This window comes from Eleutherodactylus coqui, chromosome 6 (assembly GCF_035609145.1).
Source record: "Eleutherodactylus coqui strain aEleCoq1 chromosome 6, aEleCoq1.hap1, whole genome shotgun sequence".
NCBI lineage: Eukaryota > Metazoa > Chordata > Amphibia > Anura > Eleutherodactylidae > Eleutherodactylus > Eleutherodactylus coqui.
The window spans coordinates 211,104,234-211,127,844 of NC_089842.1; the positions used below are offsets into that span (position 1 = coordinate 211,104,234).

General features: G+C 42.9%; 1 protein-coding gene across 10 annotated transcripts in view; it reads left to right on the forward strand.

Annotated features, from left to right (window-relative positions):
• Positions 1 to 23,611, forward strand: part of GPHN (gephyrin) — a 399,070-nt gene that overhangs the window by 184,677 nt on the left and 190,782 nt on the right. For all 10 annotated transcript variants that reach the window (XM_066608689.1, XM_066608687.1, XM_066608686.1 and 7 more), the window contains exon 5: positions 14,256 to 14,350. In XM_066608689.1, the coding sequence (XP_066464786.1) occupies positions 14,256 to 14,350 (95 nt within the window). The remainder of the gene's footprint in view (positions 1 to 14,255; positions 14,351 to 23,611) is intronic.

Genomic DNA, 23,611 nt, shown 5'->3' on the forward strand with positions numbered 1-23,611 from the left:
CTTGTGGACTCTTATGATGTCCCTTCCAAGCAGAAGCACTATTTGAGCCTTAGGATCTAAGGCAGGGATGAGATGGGCCATGGTCTTCAAGTGCTTATGTGGTAATGCTGCTTCAGGCGTTGGAATCTCCTCTCTGTTGTTTGGAATTTGATTACATTCTATCAGTTTAGGTAGAGGCAGGGATGTTTCACCATCCATGGATTCTATTTGAAAACCAGTAGCTCTTCTTCCGGCTTCTTCAGTCACACCTGTGCAAGTCTTAAGTGAATATGGAGAGCTATGTCCTTCAATGTTGAAGATGTCGAAGAAAGTAGAGCTGGCAAGGGACCTGTTGCTTTGATCGTCAAGAATGGTATACAACCTTACAGCCATTTCTTTGTGTCCAATTGGATAAACTTTAACAAGACAAATCTTAGAGCAGGATTTACCTCTGAGGCCCTCTCCACAGACTTGGGTACACTGGGGTGACACTTCAGGAAGTACTGTGACTTTCTCCTCCCCGCCATGCTCTGTAGCCTGGTCTGAAGGCGTGAGAGTCCATGGGGCGGGCTCAGGATGTAAGGCCGTGGTATGCTCCTTACTATGACATTCTGAACACTCGATGTTTGCTGTACAGTCCTTCGCCCTATGAGATGTTGAGGCACAACACTTGTAGCAAATTTGGTTTTCCTTGAGAAAGGCTTTCCGGTCCTTAAGAGGTTTCTCCCTGAATCCTCTACATTTCTGCAATGGGTGAGGCTTCTTATGTAGAGGGCAGTCTTTGCAAGGGTCTCTTGTTGAGGGATGCACAGCAGATATGCTGGTTTTGTGTACTGCAACAGGTGTAGCTTTCGGGTTACGAAGTGAAGCAGGTTTGTTAGTTCTGGTGTAAGCGGTTTCAAATGTTGAGAAGTCAAAACTTGGGTCGTTCCTAGTCTTTGATTGTTGGCGTATGAAGTCCACAAAAAAGGAGAATGGAGGGAATGAGACGTTGTGCTGTTGTTTGTACTTGGAGCCTTGAGTAATCCACTTTTCTTGTAGACTGTAAGGTAATTTCTGTACAATGGGGTTGACACCACGTGCTGTGTCTAAAAATGCGAGACCTTGCAAGTCTCCCTCACCTTTAGCAACTTCGAGTTCCATCAGCAGGTCACTTAATTCTCTCAGCTTCTGAAATCCTTTATTGGGAATCTTAGGAAAATCCTCAATCCTTTTGAAGAGTGCATTTTCTATCACTTCTGGTGAGCCATAACACTCCTCCAGTCTTTCCCATATCATTTTTAGTCCTCTGCTTGGGTAGTTAATGTTGATGTCTCTAATTCGCTTTGCATGTTCTGCTGACTCGTTGCCTAACCATTTGACTAGGAGGTCAACTTCTTCACTTACAGACAGGTCGAGATCTTTGATCATATTTCTGAATGACGAACGCCATGCTCTATAGCCTTCAGGTCTGTCATTAAACTTTGTGAGTCCTTTAGTTATTAGCTCACGTCGTGCAAAGAATTTGACGAGGTCTGTCATACCTTGATCTCTGCGTGGTAGATCTGAAGGCAAGTTGCTTTGTGGAGGTCCTATTGAGTTACAGCGATTCTTTGACATGCTGCTATGATAATAGTCACAGTCTAAAGGTTCATTCTTATTGGTGGCGACCGTGGTACTCCAAACATTTGTTGGTTCAAGCTTAGGTTGTACTGAGGGCCGACTGAATATCAAACTGCTATCTAATTTGATGTTGGGCATTTGGTGTGCTGAGGTCACTTTCTGTGTTACCGGTTGCTGGCGGAGCTCTTTTTGGTGGTTTGACTCCTCTCCTGGATCTGAGCATGAGTCGTCACCCGACTTAGCATGTAGCTGAACATAGTCTGAAGTACGCTGGAGATTGTCTTGGTGACCAGAACTGCGCCTAGACATGTTGCTGAATCTTTCACTTGCGTAGATCGCTGCTTCTTCCAAAGCCTCTGCTTCAGCCACAGCAGCTGCAGCTTCTTTCTCTACTGATAGTTTTTCCAGTGCTGCTTCCATGCGTGCTTTCTCTACTTTTAATTGCCTTTCTTGCTCAGCATAATGCACTCGCATTTTGGCGGCTTCCGCTTTTGCACGAGCAATGGCTACTGTAGAGCTACTCACTGACCCTTTTGAGCTTCTGGAGCTAGCTGAGATGTGAGACCTTGTCTCATACAGTCCAGTCTCTAACGTTGACATGGTGACGCTCCGGACGAGCTTGCGTGCTTACCGCTGTAGTGGGCGTCCTGTAGCAGTATCTCTGCGTATAGCACAAAACGTGGTTTAGTATCCTGTTGTCTAGACTGCTGGTGCCCTGTGTCCAGCCTGTGAGAAGTCCCTGTTTCTCTATCCAGCCTGCGAAGGGGCCGTCGTTTTACTGTTCTGTCCTCCCTATGAGTGGAGCATAAGTAGACAGGCAGATAACCTTCCCTGCAACACAATGACGATGGAGCAATGTCCGCTTTCAACTTTATTGCAAGGTAGAGGTAAAACTGTAGAACAAAGAAAATGATGCACTTAGCAATGTACACTAACATAGCAGTACATAGAATACATTACATACATGTGAGAAGACAGGAAGCATGTAATACAGCCATGAGAGATGGGAAGTGTGCATGCGCATACACTAGGACACATGCTATGCTATCTGAATAACACACACAAGACTAGAAACTATAGAAGTGGTATAATCATGGAACTGGAAACATATATACACAGGATGCTAAGAGTAGGACATCAGGTAGAAGTTATCACATACCGACGATGCCACTGTGAGCCTGGATAATAAAGGTTTGCAGAGGGTCTCTAGAGCAGTCCAGACATGGAGGGAATGTGCCAGAAAATGGCTACTGTGGGCTGAGCTGATGATGTCACTGAGGTCATGGGTAAAGGGTACAGCATCCCTCAGAGGACAAAATACACTGAGGCTCAGTATATGAATGCACACTAGATGGAGCCCTAACAGAAAGTCCATCTAATAATGCCAGAAATAAAGCAATATCATATACCTTATACAGTACAGACAATTTTACTGAACAGAGACTGCCAAAGGCATGACAATGAGAGTGTTAAGAGTGTCCAAAAAAAAAAGCTGCCTGAGCTTGGTGTCATTGTAATCGCGCTGATCCACTAATTAAAATTGTCATTTTTGCTGCAGTGTGTACTCAAAAGCAAGGCACCTCTGACGCAATCAAAGAGCTTTCACACCGTTAACAGAGTTTGAGAGGGGATGCATTATAGGAATACCAGAAACTGGACAGTCAAATCGACGAACTGCCTGCTATCTGGGCTTTTCTGACTAAACTGGATGCATGATGGCAAGCATACAAGGCGACTAGTCTCGACAGACGACCAATAGAGAGGATTGTCTGTTTGTCCGACTACCATGAGCAGCTCTAACTGTTTCATTGTTTGCCATCCAGAGACAGGTGGCGCCATCGTTATAGGTCCCTGTGTCTGAATCATTTCCAGGCTTGCCTGAGGGACATTGGGTCTCCCAGCACCTATTACATGTATTGCCTTTGACGCCCATCGTCGCCTCTGTTTGCATTGATGTTGTGAACGCCAAAACTGGACGCTACAAATCTAGGTTTAGTTTGGGCACTGATGATGGCCATGTTTGTGTTGGAGACCTAGGAGTAAACCCCTCAATCCTGCCTCTGCTGTGGAGAGGCACACGGCCCCCATTGCTGGTGTGTGATGGTCTGGGGTCCATCGCATATAACAGTCTTGTCACCCCTAGTAGTGGTACGAGAGACAATGACAACCCAATGATGTATTCAGGACCTCCTCCAACCACATGTGTTCCTCTCATGGCGGCTTCCAATAGGCATTTCCCAGCAGGATAACGCTCGCCGTCACACACAAGGGAGGTTCACAGGAATGCCTCCACAACATTGCCATACCATGGCCTGCCCAGTCGTCAGGTTTATCACCAATAGACCCAAGTATATGACCATCTAGGACGCCAACTTCAAGAGCCTATGAGTTTGTATGATCTAGAGCAGTGATTCCCAAACTCCAGTCCTCACGGGCCCCAACAGTTTCATGTTTTCAGGTTATCCTTTAGTAAAAACAATGTCTGATACACTGACAATAATTACATCACCTGTGCAACACTGAGAAAATCCTGACAACCTGACCCGTTGGGAGTCCGTGAGGACTGGAGTTGGGAAACACTGATCTAGAGGCTCCGTTTTAGAAAATGGGGACCAATATGCTGCAGGATACTATATGGAACCTGTATGCGACCATGCCCACCCGTATCACATCTTGTATTCAAGCTAGAGGTAGTAGAACACTTTACTAGAGTCTCTATGCCCGCCCGTATTACATCCTGTATCCAAGCTAGAGGCGGTACAACAGTGTTCTAAAGCCTCCATGCCCGACTATATCACAACTTGTATTCAAGCTAGAGGCAGTACAACAGGGTACTAGAGCCTCCATGCCAACTTGTATCCCATCTAGTATCCAAGCTAGAGGCGGTACAACAGGATACTATTGCCTCCATCCCTGTTCGTATCACATCTTGTATCCAAGCTAAAGGCGGTACAACAAGGTGCTAGAGCCTCCATGTTCCCCCGTATCACATCTTGTATCTAACTTACAGGTGGTACAACAGGGTACTAGAGCCTCCATGCCTGCCCATATAACATCTTGTATCCAAGCTGGAGGCGGTACAACAGAGTACTAGAGGCTCCATGCCACCCCCACCCCGTATCACATCTTGTATCCAAGCTAGAGGCAGTAAAACAAGGTACTAGAGTCTCCCTTCAAAGGATCCGTTTTCTTCAATTATTTATAATTTAGCTCTGATTGTAATGACTTACTGGTACTTGCGGGTTATCTGTCACCATTTTTTGGAGTGGACCCATTCATCGCCATGCTATTCCTGTGTTTATACCACCTGAATGATTTTATAAATATTTATGAGAAATTAAAAAGAGTTTAAATAGTAGTGTTTTTTATGGAAAAGTATTGGTGAATCATTTGTGAACCCACAAGTACCCACTTGTATCAATATTACAATCACACATAGAACGTTTTGATTCCAACAACTCCTTCTAGGTGCTTGTTTTTTGTTGTTTTTTTTTTTTTGTGAATGAGTGTAAATCGTTTTTCAGCTTTCGAAAATCTTATTTACCTATGGTGACATTTTTCCTTCAAGCCTCCTTTGTTGTAACATAATAGTCTGTATAGCCCGTATTTCTATGGATCACCTGTGGCCACAGGTAATAATGATATGTCAAAATTAGTAGGTCAGCATTTTTTCTTATTTTGAAAATCTGAATAAATATGAGAAATATATAATAATCACTATACTTGTTCAATCATAAATAATTCAAGAAAAATGCAATATAAATGCAAAACTAAATAAAATCATAAAGGAACTTGTATTATTAGGAATTTAGCAGATTTGTCTCAAAACTTTCAAAGGAGAGCTCGTATGAGAGCCTTGGGGTGCATTTACACTGCAAAGATGATCGCTCAAAAGATGGCTTTTGAGTGATCATTTTACATAAACTACTACTTGGTACTAATGCTTATTAGTACCAAGTAGCAGCGTGCGAGACCTCTCACTGTTTCCTGATTTACTTTTACTTTGATCTGCTGGCGGGGCTGACAGCTGAGAACAGCTGATACAAAGTTATCAGCTATAATCAGCTCTCCGTGGACAGAACACAGTGTGCGGTCCTGCTTATCAGCTGTTCTGCTGAACGATAGTTTTTAAGCAGAACTGAAAACCATTGTTCGGCAGAAAACTGAAAAATGGGAACATTTAGACACAACGATTTATCGCACAAAAGACGGCTTTTGAGTGAATTTTGAGCAATAATCATTGTATAAATAGGTCTTTATTCTCCATGCAATGACAAAAAAGCTAAATTACAATACGGGAGGGTATGTAAACTGATCAAATGCAAGAACTAGGTAATAAGTACTTCTTGACTCCAGTCCTAAGGGAGTCCAGGTGCTAGGACCTCCCTAACACTGGAACAGAAGCATCAGAATACTTGGTTAGGCCAAACTCTCTAACCTATTCACGCAGGAAGGCTTAAATGTTCATCCCCCAGGGCTGGGAGGGGTGTATGGAGCAAGCTCAGTAGCCAAGCCCGCTCCATACCTGGTGGGTATTATCTCTGTTATAGCTGACATCTGGCATCATCCTGCAATTGAAAGTATATCTGATCAAAGCCATTTAATCCCTTTGTGCGGAGTTCAGTGCTGACCACAGTATCTAAACCGGTAAATGCCTCCGCCATCCCATCGGTTCAACCGCAACGCCTCCCCAGAGTTCCAATGATTGCCATGGCTGCCCATGGCCTAGTGAAGGCTCCCAGGTGTGTCATGAAATAGGCTTAAATTAAAAGTATGATATACTGCAATACAGATTGATTGTAGTATATTGTACAAATGATCAAGTAATCACAAACTCAAGTCCCCCCTGGCGGGACTAATAAAAGATTGTGAAAATAAGTGTATTCATTTTTTTATATTAAAAAATGAAAACATCTAAAGAATAATAAACATATTTGGCATCGCCACATCCATAAAAGTCTGAACTGTTAAAATAATGGTTTATTTATTCACACTATTTGTTTATTTTCTACCACTGGGTAATGGTAGAATTGCATATTTTTTCTTGCCATCAAAAAGTGACCATTCACACAACTCTTAACAATGGAAAAATAAGAGATAAGGACCTCAAAATATAGCAAGGAAGTTGTTTTTTTAAAATAAAGTTAACATTACCTAACCATGAATGTTATAAACCAATGAATAATTACTAGTTGCATTTTCCTATTTCATACTGCTTAGAATTTTTTAAAGTTTGGCGCATTAAATGGTACCACTCTAAAATACCGCAAGCTCAGCGTGCAAATATAAGCCCGTCTATAGCTTAGTCGATGAAAAAATAAAGTGATGGCTCTTGGAAGATGGGGACAATAAAATGAAAAATTGTTCAGGACTAAAGTGGTCAGGGAAATCTTCAATACTTGACCCATTTGGGCTACTAGAGGACTAGCCGTAAGGGACAAATCCTACTCTAGTCTGAAATCTGTCATCTATTGTAGTAATTGATGTCAATTGACTACTTTAGAGGAAGAACAAGCATTTTTTCAGTAATATCAACTAATCGCAGCTCACATGTAATCGTTTCTAGTCCAGGCGACCTTCAAAATGAGACGGGTGTCCTCAACATAATGATTTCTTTTTGCAGTTGATATTGAGTTGCTGAACTTCGTCTTGTGTTGGACTAACAATATACTAAGTATATGTTTCCTATAGTAAATTGACAAGTTGCATTTGCCCATCATTATCAGAGCAGATACAGTCTGTGCTGAAGTGATAAGTGCATGGAGGGTAACTTTTTTTGTTATCTTTATTTTTTATTAATTTGTAAAAGGACATGAGATTTACTGAGTTAATAAAAGTGGTTGTTGTGTAGTTGTGTAAGGGGTCATTAGTCAGGACTATCTTGTAAAACACGTTTTGTACAGTAAAATATTGTGTTTAATCTTGTATTTATATAGTCATGAGCAGGGGCGTAACTAAAGGCTCAGGGGCCCTGATGCAAAAGGTGAGCTGGGGCCCCCCCTCTATCTGTACCTGTACCCATACCTAAACCATGCTGCACAGAGGCATAACTTGAAGCTTCTGGGCCCCAATGCAAAATCTGTAACAGGGCCCCCAACTATAATGCTTTATTCATAGTACTGGGCTCCCAATATGGAGAAGAGAGGCCTTATGGGCCCCCTAAGGCTCCTGGGCCCTGGTGCAACCGCATCCCCTGCACCCTCTATAGTTACGCCCCTGGTCATGAGTCTACTACCTCACTATCTTACCTATTAATACCGAGTGTACACTGAATGGCCACTTTATTAGAGTCTCCGGCCTTTTCACGATTAGAGATTCCCTGTATGGAAATTAGACTTCAGACCCCAGAGTGATGCATAAAGTCAAGTAACACGTTTTCTGTGGATCAGTTTCTGAGTGAATCCACATTAAGATGGGCAAATCAAGCGACATCCAACGAGGCTTGGTCATTGGGGCTAGACTAGTCAGGGACAGGATTTCATACAGTGCCAACCTTGCAGGGTTTTTGCATGCCATGGTGTGGACAGTATACTGAGAATAGTGTAATCGAGGAAAAACATCCAGTGAAACTGGATTCTGTGGGCACAAACAACTTGTGGATGATGCAAAGGTCTGAGGAGGATGCTAAAAATCATTCTGATGGGCAGGTGCTGCACAGTCAAGCAAATTGCAGTGAGATACAACACTGGTTTGCCAACAAACATGAGTAAATGCCCAGCTCATTATTACTTGGCATTGATGGGCCATAACAATAGATGACCAGTTTTAGTGCCATCGCTGTCTAAGAGAAACAGAAAGCCGAGAGTCCAGTGGGCAGAAGAGAACAATATTGGATCACTGAGCAATGGAGCAACACTACTTGGCCAGATGCATTCAGGTTTCTGTTGCTTCATGCTGATGGGAGGGCCATAATTTGAAGCAGCATGTCTTGATGAACTCTTCTTGTATGGTGGGAACAGTTCATGCTGCTGGTGCTGAAGAAATGGTGTTAGAATGTTTTCTTGGCACATTCTGGGTCCTCAGATACCCGGGGAAGGACACCACAATGAATTGCTTCAGTTCTAAAGGCAAATGAGGTCAAACGCGCAACTAAATGTGTCTGATAAAAGCATATACAAATTGTGAGGAAACAAACAAAGCAGCAGCAAAAGTGAAAAAAGACTTGGGTATACTAATAAATCATAGACTGAACATGAGTCAACATAGTGATGCAGCAACAGCAAAAAACAAACATAAAAAAAGGCAAACACAATTCAAGGATGTATTAGGAGATGCATATTATTAGGAGTCGGTATTATTGTATCTTGACGCCACCGGAAGCTAGGGGCTGACCTGGCTTTGCTGGGGTTTACGCCCCCTGGCAAGCCCCTAGCTTCCGATTGGCTCGTACAGTGGCAGGGAAGACAGTCAGAGCCGAGGTGCCGAGAGCAAGGAACACTGACAGCAGGGCTAGGTCACAGGGGCGGCATTGCGCTTCCCCGTTCCTGTGCTGCACTTATTGCATTGGCTTATCTCCCCCCGCTCTGCTCCCCGGTCCACCGCTGTAGTTTGCGCTGCTCACCTCTCCCCGCCTGCGCTCCATGCTCCGGCGCTGTAGTTACAGCCGTGGTGCAGCTCCCCACTGCCTCTGCTTTCCCCTGCGGTGCTGTGTTCCGGTGCCTCAGGTGCCCCCGCCTGCACTCTCCGGTCCGGCGCTGAAATGTTCACGACTTAGCTCCCCACCACTGTGGCTCTCCGCTCCTCCGCCGCTGTACTTGGAGGCCTCACAGAAGGCTGCAGCCTGTTGAGTAACACAACTGCGGGGTGGGGGGGGCATGGGGGGGGGGGGAGAGAAAGGCTGACAGCCAATCCGGAGGTAGGGGTGTGACAGGACCATCCCTCTATTTAAGCCCTGTCACACCCCTACCTTCCGGTGGCATCAAGATACAATAATATCCATAGAGTCTAGATCACAAGTAATTATTCCCGGGTTTTTCTTCCTTGGTCAGACCTCATCTAGAATATTGTGTTCAATTATGGGCACCCCAACTTAAAAAATACAACAAATTTGGACAAGTTTAGAGAAGCGTTACCAGGATGGTGAGCGGTCTGCAAACCATGTCCTATGAGGAATGGTTAAAGGATCTGGGAACGTTTAGCTTACAAAAAAAGAAGACTGAGAGGAGACTTAAAGGGTTTTCCTGTCACCAAGTCACTTTTTATCTAAGTCTATTCTTGTATAGCAATCAACTCAATAAACACCTCCTGCAGCCTCCCTCCTTTGTTTGTTTACATGCACAACCTCAATAATGTCACTTCCTCCTTCTTTCCATTTCATTTCCCACAGACCTCGGGCTGCTATCCTAACACTAGAAACTTCCACAGTTCCAACACTGGCCAGAGACATGCACTCCCCTTCACCACTTCTCTTGGGCTCCGCAGGAAGGGCTGGAAGTCGCATATAGGACACCCTTCATTGCTCTACAAGCGCTGGGCAATGAAGGGTGTATCACTGGGCATGTGCAGTCTGCTCGACCCTGCATTCTGACTGCGCATACCCAGATTGTGAAGAGACTTCCTGACATCAGAGAAGATGGCGCTACAGGATTGAAGCCAGAAGTCTGCTGAGATCCCGACCTCAATACACAGGACTACAGAGGTCGGGACATTAGCGGAAGCCCTGAAAATGCTGCTTCTCGAGTCACGTGATCGGCACGGCAGGTAGACGAACGGCTGCATCTTCATAGGGTAAGTATATTGTAAAAAGGCTTGTATGTGGATGATTGTATATAACATGAAATATTACATTTTGGCTGGAATAACCCTTTAATAGCTGTCTACAAATATCTGAAGGGCTGTCACAGTGCAGAGGGATCAGTCCTATTCTCATTTACACAAGGAAAGACTAGAAGCAATGGGATGAAACTGAAAGGGAGGAGACACAGATTAGATATGAGACAGTGAGGGTGATGAATGAGTGGAACAGGTTACCACAGGAGGTGGTGAGTTCTCCTTCAATGAAAGTGTTCAAACAGAGGCTGGACAAATATCTGTCTGGGATGATTTAGTGAATCCTGCACTGAGCAGGGGGTTGGACCCGATGACCCTGGAGGTCTCTTCCAACTCTACCATTGTATGAGTCTATAAAAAACTGCTCTAACAATGAATATACAGAACTTCGTAGCAAAACCAATAAAGCATAGACAACAGCTATGGGAAAAAATTGAAAAAAAAGAAATAATGATATTCATACAAATTTTGAAAGCTACTCTCTTTCGTCACATTTGACCTATTAAAGTCCATGGGGATGGGTTTCTATGAAAACTTTTAACCACTGTTGCAATTGCCCATACTTCTAGTGTTAAGCAGCTGGCTAAAGATCTGGGTTACATGAGACGATGCATTTGCTTGTAGTGACTTTCAATGCTTTTTTTTTTCTCTAGAATTTAAAGGGGATTTTGAGAAGTAGAAAACAAGATTGCTTTCCACACTGTTTCTGGAAGAATCATATTTGTCTAATCCTGCACAGCCTCTTTAAGGCTTTCTTCAGACAGTCTATTTTCTAATGTTTTGTAGCCGTATTTTTTTTTGGATGATGCCTACATTTTTTTGCCGGCTTTTTTGGTTGTGTTTATTAGTCAGAAGTGGGACTTTTTTTTCTTTTGCCATTTTTCTTTTCCTGTAGAGAAGTCTGGAAAAACACTATGTCGAAAGTGGTGTACTGCTGTGGGGGGCTGATTACTACTGTAGGTTCTAATAGCATTCATTATTCTATATCGTCATCGAGCTAATGTTAGCGGTGGAGGTGATAAATCATGAGTTATCTTGCTATAAGCTTTTAGTCACCTGTGAATTTAATTTTGATTTTTTTATATGAACACAAGCTACATAAAAAGTTTAATTAGGCTCTCTTCAAACTGTGTCATGGCTTCCTTCATGCGGTGTTGGGACCAAGTGGTGGATGATGAACCCGATTAATTTATAATGGGATCTTTAAGGGTTTCAACTATGTCTCCCTTTTTTGACGGCATCAGTAGCACTCTATACTTTTGACAGAGTTTTGACAAAATGCCCAAAAGCAGAGTTGTAGCGTAAGTGTGGGTCCAGAACTACGTTACAGTTCTGATGTTTATTGTTGCTTGTTAGAAGACCGATTCATAGGGGTCCTTTTATATGGGAAGTAAAACAAATAGATCAACACAGAAAGAAATTGATCAGCATTTATTTAAAGGGCAGATTGCATGGACAGGTACAACTGTATGGGGATAAACAACCGTTAATGCGATCGTATGGACTCCATACAGTTTGGATAATGTTGGCAGCACATCACCTTTCTACACAAAGAGATATACTACTGACAAGTGATTTATTTTTCAGCCTGCATAAAAGAAGAGATCAGCTGAAAGATGAGCGTTACATAATCTGGAACGAATGTTTGTTCAGCTGATTATCGGCCCATGTAAAACGCCCTTAACATATATTTTTGTGTTATAAATAGGACACTCATTACAGAAAATCAGCAAGCAGCTAATACTCGCCTCTCCTGGCTTCCTGCATGTCCCTTGTTGGGAGCTCTGGGTCTTCCCTGTGACATAGTGTTTACTGGCTGCAGCAGCCTGTGTATGGGATGCCACAGGCTGCTGCAGCCTATCCACAGAGCCCAGCGTTCTAGCACTGAGCTCTGCTGCAGCCTGTAAACACTACATCATGGGAGAGATGCAGAGCTGCCAAGGGGGGAATTGATGTGACCAGTATTAGCTGTTTTATTGTTTTCTGCCATGTTGTCCTGTTTGTAACACTAAAACATATCTCAAACAACCACTTTAACATCCTAGCTTGGCTGCTATAAAACTGTGGTCTGTGTTGCACAGCAATCTGGGAGCATTTGTTTCCTACATTAGATTCACGTACAGTACATGGTAAGAGGGTCCTTGAAAAGAAAAAAAAAAGAAAACGTCAGCCGCTCAATCCTACAGTTCATGATTTGAAGGGGGTGGGGGAGGTACTTGTTATTTGTATAGCGCCAACTTATTCTGCAGCGCTTTCAGGTAATTTGTTTATTACCTCCCCCCCCAGGGTAAGCTGGGTACTCATTTTACCGACCTCGGTAGGATGGAAAGCTGAGTCAATCTTGAGCCGGCTACCTGAATCAAGCGGGGATTGAACCTGCAACCTTCAGGCATTCTGCTGCCTTAACACTGCGCCAGTTTTGCAACCAGTTTTCAATGCTGAAGAGCGCACATGGATGCTCCAATGGATCTTTGGAGATATGTAATTGTATCCAATGTTTCTTTATACAAATTCCAGCACTTGTGTTAAAAATTAACTGTTAATTATTACATCATACAAATGATCCAAGTAGCGAGATGATAACAGCGGCTACGTGTTTCCAGAGTTATTGCTCTTATCCATGGCATACAAATGAATAAAAAAACTTCACTTTTAAAAGTAATACCACCCAATACTACCCACCATGAGTGTCAGAAGAAAGGAGAGGACAGGATTTAAAAAAAAAAAACAAAAAAAAACTCCTCTCCATATTCCCCCTCAGTAAATGTAACCAGATGAAAATCTGGTGTGCAAATGAAAACCCAAAAAGCTTCTCCCTGTAACAACGTCCTCTATCTATCACCTCCGCGTATGGGGTTAAAAACCCTTTGAGTAGCATAGTGTCAGAAGAAGGTAAGATCACGATTATGCTGGAAGATGAAGTGCTTAGCAGCTCCGATACATGTCTAGCTTCCCGATTATTTAGGTCAGAAATGTGTTGAAGAATTCTGCCTTTTACTAGTCTGGTGGGCTCCGCACAGCATGGGCGCTCCGAGCATTCAATGATATATACAACATATTCAATGTTGCAATTTATGCTACAACTAATATAAAACAAGCATGTGCCTTCCGCATTGGTGAATCTGTTCAGTGTGAATGTGAACCTGCATGCTTAAAGGGTACACCGCCGACCAACTTATATTGTGAGAAGGAATTCTTTCTAGACCCTGAACAAGCAGGGGAACATAATATCCACCAAACTTTTTATATGTGTTATGGGAAATATGTAAATCATGTTTAGAGGTTAACATGCCTTGTATGCAAAGAAATCGGTATAATGATATTTTTTAGGCAATATGTTGATTACTCTTGTGCAAGCAGATTCTTCTTTGGCTAAGAGAAGTGCGAAATCAGCTGCCTGAGGTCCAACATAACTAAAGGTTTATTCAGACGAGCGTTTCTGTGTTGCATCCACACAAAAAAAGGAAAAAATGGTCCGCACACTGCCACCATCCATATGCTGCCCATACTTAGGATTTGTTGACTTGAATGGGTGAGTCCTTGAGAAAAAAAATGAATGTGAAATACGCTCATCTGAATAAGCCTTAAAAGGTTCTGGACTGAATACTAGGAAATGCTTCCTCTAGCTGAATTAGCTGCACATAATGCCAGGTAGCTGCTGCTTTGAAGGGAAGCAACTGCCTAGGGCAGCAAGAAGGCTCAAGACCTGTTGACACGTTCCCTTTAGATTTCTGGGTGTCATCTATCATGACTGCTGACCTTGCCATATATACCATGTCACACGTTGAAAACAAAGTTTAAGTAAATAATCATTGTAAATTTAATATAAAATGCATAAAACTGGTAATTTAGCCAGTATTTACTGAATGGGCCATAAGCTAATGTAAATTATTTATGTCCTGTAGGCCACAAAAGAAGTAATAGAACGGGAAGCCCCAGGAATGGCCTTGGCAATGCTAATGGGATCCCTCAATGTTACACCCCTGGGAATGCTCTCTAGGTAAGAATCTACTAAACTCTCACACTGAAATAAAGACGCTAACAAACGGTGAAGAAAAAACATGTAAAAATGAAATTTCACTTTCTTGAACACCATTTTTTTTTTGTTCATCTCTAAATGGATCCAAAATATTATATCATTAGGGGATCAGAGCAACATTTATCTGTTGAACTGCAAGTCCCCTGTACAGATAGGCAGATAAAGAGGTTCCACTGAGACAAGAATACCGATGCGGCCAGAAGTGGTTGGGATTGTAGAAACATCTAAACTGGCTGTTCTGTGCTGTTTCTCTAACTCCCATAGAAGTAAATTGGAGTTACGGAAACACCGTAGTACAGCAAGTTACGCTGCACCGTGCAGTTCCCAGGAATACATAGTTTCCGTAGCTTCCGTTGACTTCTACAGGAGTTACAGAAACGGCACAGAACAGATAGTTGTGCTGTTTCCTTCATCTTGGCCAGTAGTGGCTGCGATGGTGGGACCCACATCTGTCAGACTTTTATGGCATATCCTGTGAATATGCCATAAATGTCCAAGATGAAAATCTTTATTTCTTTGCTGCATACAGCTACCCTAGAGGGAGCTTACTGCATATCATTTATATAATGAAAACAATCCTTAAGCACTATGCACTAAACTGATGTACTGCTTCCAGGGCCAGCTGTAGGCAGCCATAATCTTATCATATAACTCTGTCTATACAGGAAATTTTGAGCTCAGACAACTTAAAAGATTAAGTAATTAAAGCGACCCTCCAGGCTGCCCTGTACTAGAGTGATTCCGCTCAATATACAAGTACTGCGGTGTCCTGTAAATGTAATAATCTTTACCTCATTGGTGGTTTAGTAATCTGTATTTTATAATCATTTTGCCCTTGCTATAATAGATATCAGCTCTCCATGCAAGGACTCCCTGCTGATCATGTAATAGTTTTATATTATACACACAGCCAATCAGAAGAGGTACAGCCTCAGGGAGAGGGAAAGAGCAGCAGCCTGGACCAATGATATAACAGGGTGTGTGTGTCTCTCAACCAATGAGGAGGCAGGAGGTGTGTCTGAGACTACCTCAGATTCCCTGTAGATGTAGATCACAGCTCTGCTCTATTGGAGCGCCGCTAAAAAGCTACAATGCAGCAAGATGTGAGGAAAGTAACTAGAAGGTAAGCCCCCTGTTGGTATGGACTAATAAAACATTTTTGAGGTCATCACTGGACAGTCACTTTAATCATCACTGAATTAAATTACATGGTTTTTAAAGATGGAAATAATCTTTAGGTAAAAAGGAAAACATTTAAGGGAGCTAACAAAAAACTTTCCTAACATGTTAACCAGACATATTAGTCATATAAGTCAAGTGGTTGGGGTCTGGTTCCTGAAAACAACCTTTAAAAATTATGAATAGATTTTGGTAACTTCCATTTATTTCATAGAGGAGTGCATGTGTTCGGTGGGCTCCTTTATTGAAGCCAGTAAATGAGACCTCCACTATCTCTAACTGTACTTTTATGAGGTCTGATTGGTACATCATGGAAGTTTGCCATTGGATTTTTTTTAAGGGATTTTCCAGACGCTGAATAAAAAAAAAAAAAACCCAACTCAGAATTGTATAGAGAAGTAAAAGAATTAATACCTCACTGTTCCCGTAAGGCTCACATTTCAAGGCTTTCCCAGTCCCCTGCCAGACTATGTACATCCACATAGTACATTGTTCTCTATGCTCACGGATATACCCGCAGCCCATACGCAATTACATTGCGTATGGACTGCGAGTGTCCGTGTCATCGCCAAGCGACGGCGCTGGAAATATAACCCCCCACCACCACCTTCCCTCCCAAAAAAGGTATACTGCACATGATCGCCTCCGTGAGTATGCAGTCATGTGCAGTACAATTTTGCTGCTATATGCAGCCGTACGCAGGGTCACGGCCAGGCACACAGCTGGCATCCGCTGTGGGCCTGACACAGCAGATTCCGCTTACGGCCATGTGATACCAGCCTTATAATGAATTTTTCCCCATAAACTATATATCAATTTGCTCAGCTCAGCCCTGCTTTATAACATGATGCCTGCAGTTTGGACAGCATGTTTGAGTTGACTAATTCCCTTTCAATGTCACAGTAATACTAACATAGTATGCTAGGTGGAAAAAAGACGAATTTCCATCAAGTTCAGCCTGTTTCCACCCCTTCCCCCTGTTGATCCAGAGGAAGGCAAAAAAAAACCCAGTGAGCAGAAGCCAACTTACCCTCATTCTGGGGGAAAAAATTCCTTCCCGACTCCATAAAGGCAGTCAAAATAAGCCCTAGATCAACAACCAGATTGGTTATTTAATGTCTATATCCTATAATATCATAGCACTCTAGAAAGACATCTAGTCCCCTCATAAAATCTTCTATCGATTTTTGCCATCACCACATCCTCAGGCACAGTTCCACAGTCTCACTGCTCTTACAGTAAAGAACCCCTTTCTATGTTGGTGATGAAACCTGCTTTCTTCTAGACGTAGAGGATGCCATCTTGTTGTCGTCGCAGTCCTGGGTATAAACAGACCATGGGGGAGATCCTTGTATTGTCCCCTCATGTATTTGTACATAGTTATTTGGTCACCCCTTAGCTGTCTTTTTGTCCAGGGTGAATAGTCCCAATTTTGATGGGACTATTACCTCTCTGGGTATCCTACTCCTCCCATTCCATTTAGTCGCCCTTCTCTGAACCCCCTCAAGCACTGCAACATCTTTCCTGAGCAGCGGTGTCCAGAACTGTACATAGTATTCCATGTGGAGCCTGACAAGTGCCTTGTACAGTGGAAGAATAATGTTCTCGTCCCTCACCTCTCTTAATGCGCCCCAATTTAATACCATCGAGATTTAAATGTCCCAAGTGGTCCCCAACCGCAAATAGGCCATCTTTATATCATGGCAGCTCTGGGGGCCTATTAAAACATGGCATGCCTTTGATGGGTAGCCTTTAGAGATGAACGAGTATACTCGATAATGCGCTCGAGTAATGCGCCTTAGCCGAGTATCTCCCCGCTCGTCCCTAGAGATTTCTCTCTCCCTCTCTCTCCCCCCCCCCCACTCCCCCCTGCTCCCCTGCGCAACTCACCTGTCAGCCGCGGCGGCCCCCAAGTCTTTAGGGATGAGCGGGGAGATACTCGGCTAAGGCACATTACTCGAGCGAGTAGTGCCTTAGCGAGTATACTCGCTCATCTCTAGTAGCCTTCTAAAATAGAATACAATGCAGTACCATAGTATTTAATTGCACTGTTTAAGCCATCAAACGATTGCAAGTTTTCTTTGGGATCTAAAAAAAGTTTTTGAAAATTTAAATAATTCAAAAGCCTTTATTTCAGTTAGAAATAAAATAAATTTTACTATTTTCAAAGTAAAAACCACTTGTTGCATAAAAAAAATAAATAAAAAAAAAATAAAAAAAAAAATATATATATATATATATATATATATATATATATATATATATATATATATATATATATATATATATATAAAATAACTCTAAAAAAAAAGAAAACAAAAACCCCAAGGCAAAAATTTCCCTTTTTTGTTCACCCTGACTCCAAGAATAAATTTGAATACAACTTCTCCCCCAAAAAAGAAGCCCTCACGTAGATATGTTACCAAACGAATAAAAAGCGGTAGAAACTGCAGAATATGACCTGGACACGAGCATTGATGACCCTTGGTCATGAAAAGGATCAATCCACCTGGACCCGGTACTGTTGTACCACTGGAAGCTAGGGATTTGACAGGGCTTGCCTGGAGGAATGCCCTTGTCACGCCACTAGCTCCCGATTGGTTGAATTGTTGAAGGTCCTAGCAGTGTCTGTAGTTATTTTTGGCTGGGCTGCAGGGTTGGGATTAGTTTTGCTGTTAGGCTTACATTATTAGCTCTACATGCTTCTATGTTACAGCTGTAACATAGAAGCATGTAGAGCTAATAATGTAAGCGTAACACGAAAACAAACACTAACCCTCCAGGGCAGGCAAACATTACTACAGTCTGATTGCCTTTACTGTCCCCGCTGCCCTGTCTGCTCTGAAGTGCTGTGCACACAAAGATTGGCGCACCACCCCCGGCAACACTGTCATCCTCCCCCCTATCCACGCCGCTGCAGCCAACACTATCCTGCCACCATGCTGTAGTGGTGCTCAGCGCAGTGGATGAGGTCCTTCCAATGCTCTGCACACTTTCAGGGGATGCGGCTACTCAGTTGCCCTGCCTCTTTCTCTTCAGCAGCTGTCACCGGCGCCACTGCCGAGAGCCGGATGGGGATTGGAGCAGCCCTCAGCGGCCGCATCTCACTGCTACAGCAGGGGGGAGGACAGTGTGGCCGCCACCTGGCTGATCTCGCCGCTACAGCAGGGGGAAATCCGGTGGCGGGATGGCCACTGAGAAAGGACAGATGAGAGAATTCAGCCAATCAGGAGCTAGGGGCGTGACAGGATGGCCACTGGGGAAGGACAGAGGAGAGAATTCAGCCAATCATTAGCTAGGGGTGTTCCTCCATGCAAGCCCTGTCAAACCCCTAGCTTCCGGTGGTGACAAGGTACAATAGTACCCCTGGACCCACTGTCTTGTACCCAGATGAACACTTACCGATGCACAATTTAATAGAAGAATAGCATTAATTAGCAAATTTGGTATTACTTTTTTAAACTTTATTTTTATGGTATTCAGCATGAAAGATAAAAATCTAAAATATTTTCAGTATTTGGGTCATTACGAATGTGGCAATACCTATTATTTGTGTTGCTCTTTAAAAAATATTTTTTGTATTTTATCCATTTTAAGAGTTTATGATAAAAATTTGTATTGTTTATTTTTTAGACTAGATTTCTTTAAAAAAAAAAAAAAAAGCAAAACTTTTATTGAACTTTTTTAATGCTGTTTTTGTGTCCTTCAAGAGTTTGATTGCTAGCATAGCGCATGGTATTCCTTATGTAGCCTATAACAGCAGCCTATTAGACTCTGTGGGTTGTGGGGTCGAATAGACTGAGTGGCAGAGCTGACTTGGAGGCCTTTGTCGGACCTTTGCCTGCCAAGTGACCCCATTGGTACGTTGCGATTGCATTGCAGAGTGCCAATGGGTGATGACAGGAGCCCCTTTCCCCCTCCCCTGTCATCTGCTTACATGCTGCAGTTGCTATTGATTGTGGCATGTAAGGGGTTAAACTGCCAGGATATAGGGTTTCTCTGTTCCTGGCAGTTACAGCAGGAACCTGGCTATCAATAATCTGCTAAGCCAGCACCTTAAAAAAGATATATGTGCAGGTTTAAAGCCCATTAGTGACCGCCGTAAAAAAGCGTATTGGCCGTCACTAAGGGGTTAAAGGTGAATCTATCTTTTAAACTGATGAAATTCTGCTTTTAGAGCAGATTATGTATCCACTTTTGATGTAGCGTTGTCAGCAAGTGTTTCCGATGTTATATTTTCTAATTATTGGCTAGAAAGAGCCAAAAGGCCTTATTAGAAGAGGGCGTATACCAGGGTTTCCGAAACTCCAATCCTCACAACCCCCCAGCAGGTCATGTTTCAGGATATCCTATAGGGTGAACACCTATAGCAATGTCTAAGGCAGGGAGAGTAATTACATTACTTGTGTAATACTATAGAAATCCTGAAAACCTGACCTGTTGGGGGCTTGTGAGGACTCGAGTTTGGGAAATATAACATTCAAGAATTATAATGCTGGACTGTCTTGTTGGTTCTTTCTTGCATAATTTAAAAATGGCCGTCATTGCTGATCAATATCTGCCATCCGCTCTAACAAGAGGCACTCTAACATAATGGGTGACAGTGGGAACTGATTATCATGTTTTTGGGAATGCAGTAAATGGATTTCCAGTAAAGTGACAAGTCTTTAAATAATGTTTTCTTCAGTTGAAACCTTCATGGAAATAGCATTGGTGTGTTTAGTGTATTTATACAGGGGTGTGGTTATACATATCGATTGGCGTGTGGATCTCATTAGACCGGGAGGTCTATAGGCTTCTCGTATTTTGCGTTCAGGTCTTGATACATCATTGTTTGCACCATCCCGTGTAGTGGTTGTATCTGCACAAGAGCTTGGCTGGGGTAGTGGTTGTACCCAGATACTTGTGCTTGAGAAAGATCAAAGGCCAGAAGACCCAGTAGGCACATGCTACAGGGGATACCCTGTTACAGATTTCGCATTAAAGTTATGCCTCTGTCCCAATTCAAAGTATCTTGAACTCATTTTGAATTCTGATCGCCCAGTAACTTCTTTAGGTTGAATCCTACACTAACAGACTTGCCTCTTTTTGAGTCTAAGCATTAATATTCTGGACATGTAGAGTCCAGTCTTCTAAGTTATGGCTCCTGCACACTGGCAAAAGCGATATTGGGCTGTGATTCATGGCCTAATATCACCCTCACAATCCTTCTAAAAACCTTCTGAAAATGTGAGGCAATTTCACATGGAAACAGCCTCGTATCCCTGCGGGGCTGAAAGAATCCCTCATAGCAGGGAGTAAGAGGGAGGTGGAGCTACAGGGGATCTCCTAAAGATCTCCCTATATTTGGAGAGGTAGGGGGCGGGGATAGAGGGCTCCTCCAGGGCTTCCTGAGAGGGGGCAGGGCTAGAGCGGGGTAGGGTGGATCCCTCTAGCCTCGCCTCCTGTCTTGGCTAGAGGGGAATCACTGTGAGAACCCCCTCTAGCTCGCTCTCTAGAAAGTCCTCTAGCCCCACCCCCTATCTCTCCAAGTATGGGGAGATCTCTAGTAGGAGATTCCCTGTAGCTCCGTCCCCCTCTTGATCCTCGTTATGGGGAATACCTTCAGCCCCACAGGCTGTTTCACAATCTTCTCCCATTAGTTTCAATGGGATCTGTGGTGCTTTTGTTGCCGCCGGTCCAATTTGAAAGCAATGGGCGATTTGTTTTCTGCATCGCATGCAGGAAAACATTGCAAATGTGAATAAACTCATTCAAAAGAATGGGTTTCATATCTGTGTGAGATGTGTCTGTTCCTCGCTAGTGTGAAGGAGCCCTAATAGTTACTTTGCAGATCTATACTGTATGTATACCAGAAAACCTTAAAAGGGTATTCCATTACACAAAGTCCCTGTCAGATAAATGTTACCAAAGTTTGCACTGTGGTCCTTCATTGGGTTTTGTATGGGTAGCGCTATGAACCATCACCTTTTCCCGACACTTCAGGTTGCCCTCGATTCAACCTGTAGGCATTACAGGTTGGGCTTGCTCAGTAGGAACGACCAAGGATGTCTTCTTTTTTTCTCTTTAGCTCTCAGGACCAAATTGCTGACCAATAGCAGGGCAGCACTTAGTGAGGGGTGCACACAGGAAGGAAGTAGAGAGCAGGGAATTGTGGTAAATGTGGCTTCAAAGCTGCATATTGGCAGGGATGTGACGGCCATTTTGGAAAACAGTGATGTGGGGAAACATCAGAAATGGGGGACAGGATAAGAAGGTAATGGCTGCATGATTTTTACCCATGAACAGCTGCACATAAACATGGTGCAAATACCTTTTATATTTATGAAAAATAATTTCACAATCGGAATACCCCTTTAAGTTTTAGTAGGACCTTGCACTCCCCTCCTACATACTAAACGTATGTTAGTAAGAATTAGGGGATGGATGATGCTCAGATCCCTGCCAATCAGCTGATTCCTATGGCCGCTGTCACTGCGGTCAGCACAGGAAGCTAAATGCGCTGACCATAGATCAGTGGCTCAGGTTGGTACTTCAGGCCTATGGAGTAGGTTCCATGCAAAATTCAAAAGATGATTAGCATAGCAAGTAAGCTTATTGGGTAGAGACATGAAAGATATTCAAAAGGTCACAAGGACCAAATATAAGGCAGATTGATATTACTGGCCCTAGAATAACTCTATTCTTACACCTAAACCTAGGCAGGGTATACACCCTGAAAAGCGCAACCTACTAATGGAACCACCTCTCCTGCATCATATAACGCTCTTAGCACAAATGAGGCAGAAGTGTGTGCTGATGATAGTCTTGTTGGTACCCAGAATGTTATGTGGTGCAGGAAGGTTGGTTTCATTATGGGGCCGCCCTGCTCAGGGCAATTACCCTGCTTCGGTTTGGTGTGAGAGTAGGGCTATTCTAGGATCCCTTATATCCATTTGTCTTTTATTTTCCTACTCCATAGGCACATATCATTTTTTTTCGCTCCATGGTCAGCAGTTGCCTTGGTGTAATATATAATACACAGCTAATTTTGTATTCATAGATTATATTGATTTGTATGTGTATACATTTGCATTGTTTGTGCTTTTATTGGTTAAATAAAGGTTACATTTTAAGCTAGCTCCTTCTGTAATCGTGTTCCTTGTCAGGGCATCTAGCTCTTTAACATTTTTTTCAGTGGTTTTAATCTAGACATCAGCTTCTTAGACTGTTTCTACTCAGAACTACAGTTTTTGGAGTTAAAGTTGCAGGAAGGCGTTTTTGGTAAAACATGGAAAAGTGAAGCTGTTAAAATACTTTTTTTCCCTTTCACAAATCTTCCTTTTTACTGCTAAACCTGAAAAAGGAAGGTAGTGCTAATGCCACCATACAGCACGAAACTGTAATATATGACTTTGTCTCAACAAATGTGTTTTCTTGTAATTTGCCTTTTCTTTAAAATGCATTTTCCCCCGTCCAGGCTGCAGATATTAATACAAATGTGGTTGTTCTTATTCCTTTCGTTCTCCTAATGTTACAGGGATGTGAAGTTTGGGTATTTATGGTTTTAGCAGATCTATAAACCATTTCTGCCGCACAATAATATTGTAATAAACGCTTGTTATGTAGTCAGCTGTTTTGACTATCCCAGTTTACAAGGTGCTGTTTTATAATTCTCTATGTCAGCAGTTCCTTGTGGTCGTCCCTTAGAAAAACAGCAGGGAATGCAGGTAATCTGCAGAGCTCGGAGATGAAAAGCGTGATTTGTAACTAAGGGGAGAGGAATATTCCTTCCTAGCGTCGCTGCGAACGTGACTCTGCAATATTGTCACCTAAAATAGCATCGGAGGGAAGCGAAGCGCCAGCAACGTTATTCTTCTTGTCGGGAGGGAGGGAGGCTAAACCCATCGCTATTATATGGAAAATAGTAGCACAAGATGAGAATGAATTACATAATACATTAACATAGGAGCACCGTTACATCGTAACGATCATTCTTACTATTTGCATCCTATTTAGACGTAACACTTATTCACCGGGCCGTGAACGCGGATCCTTCATGGT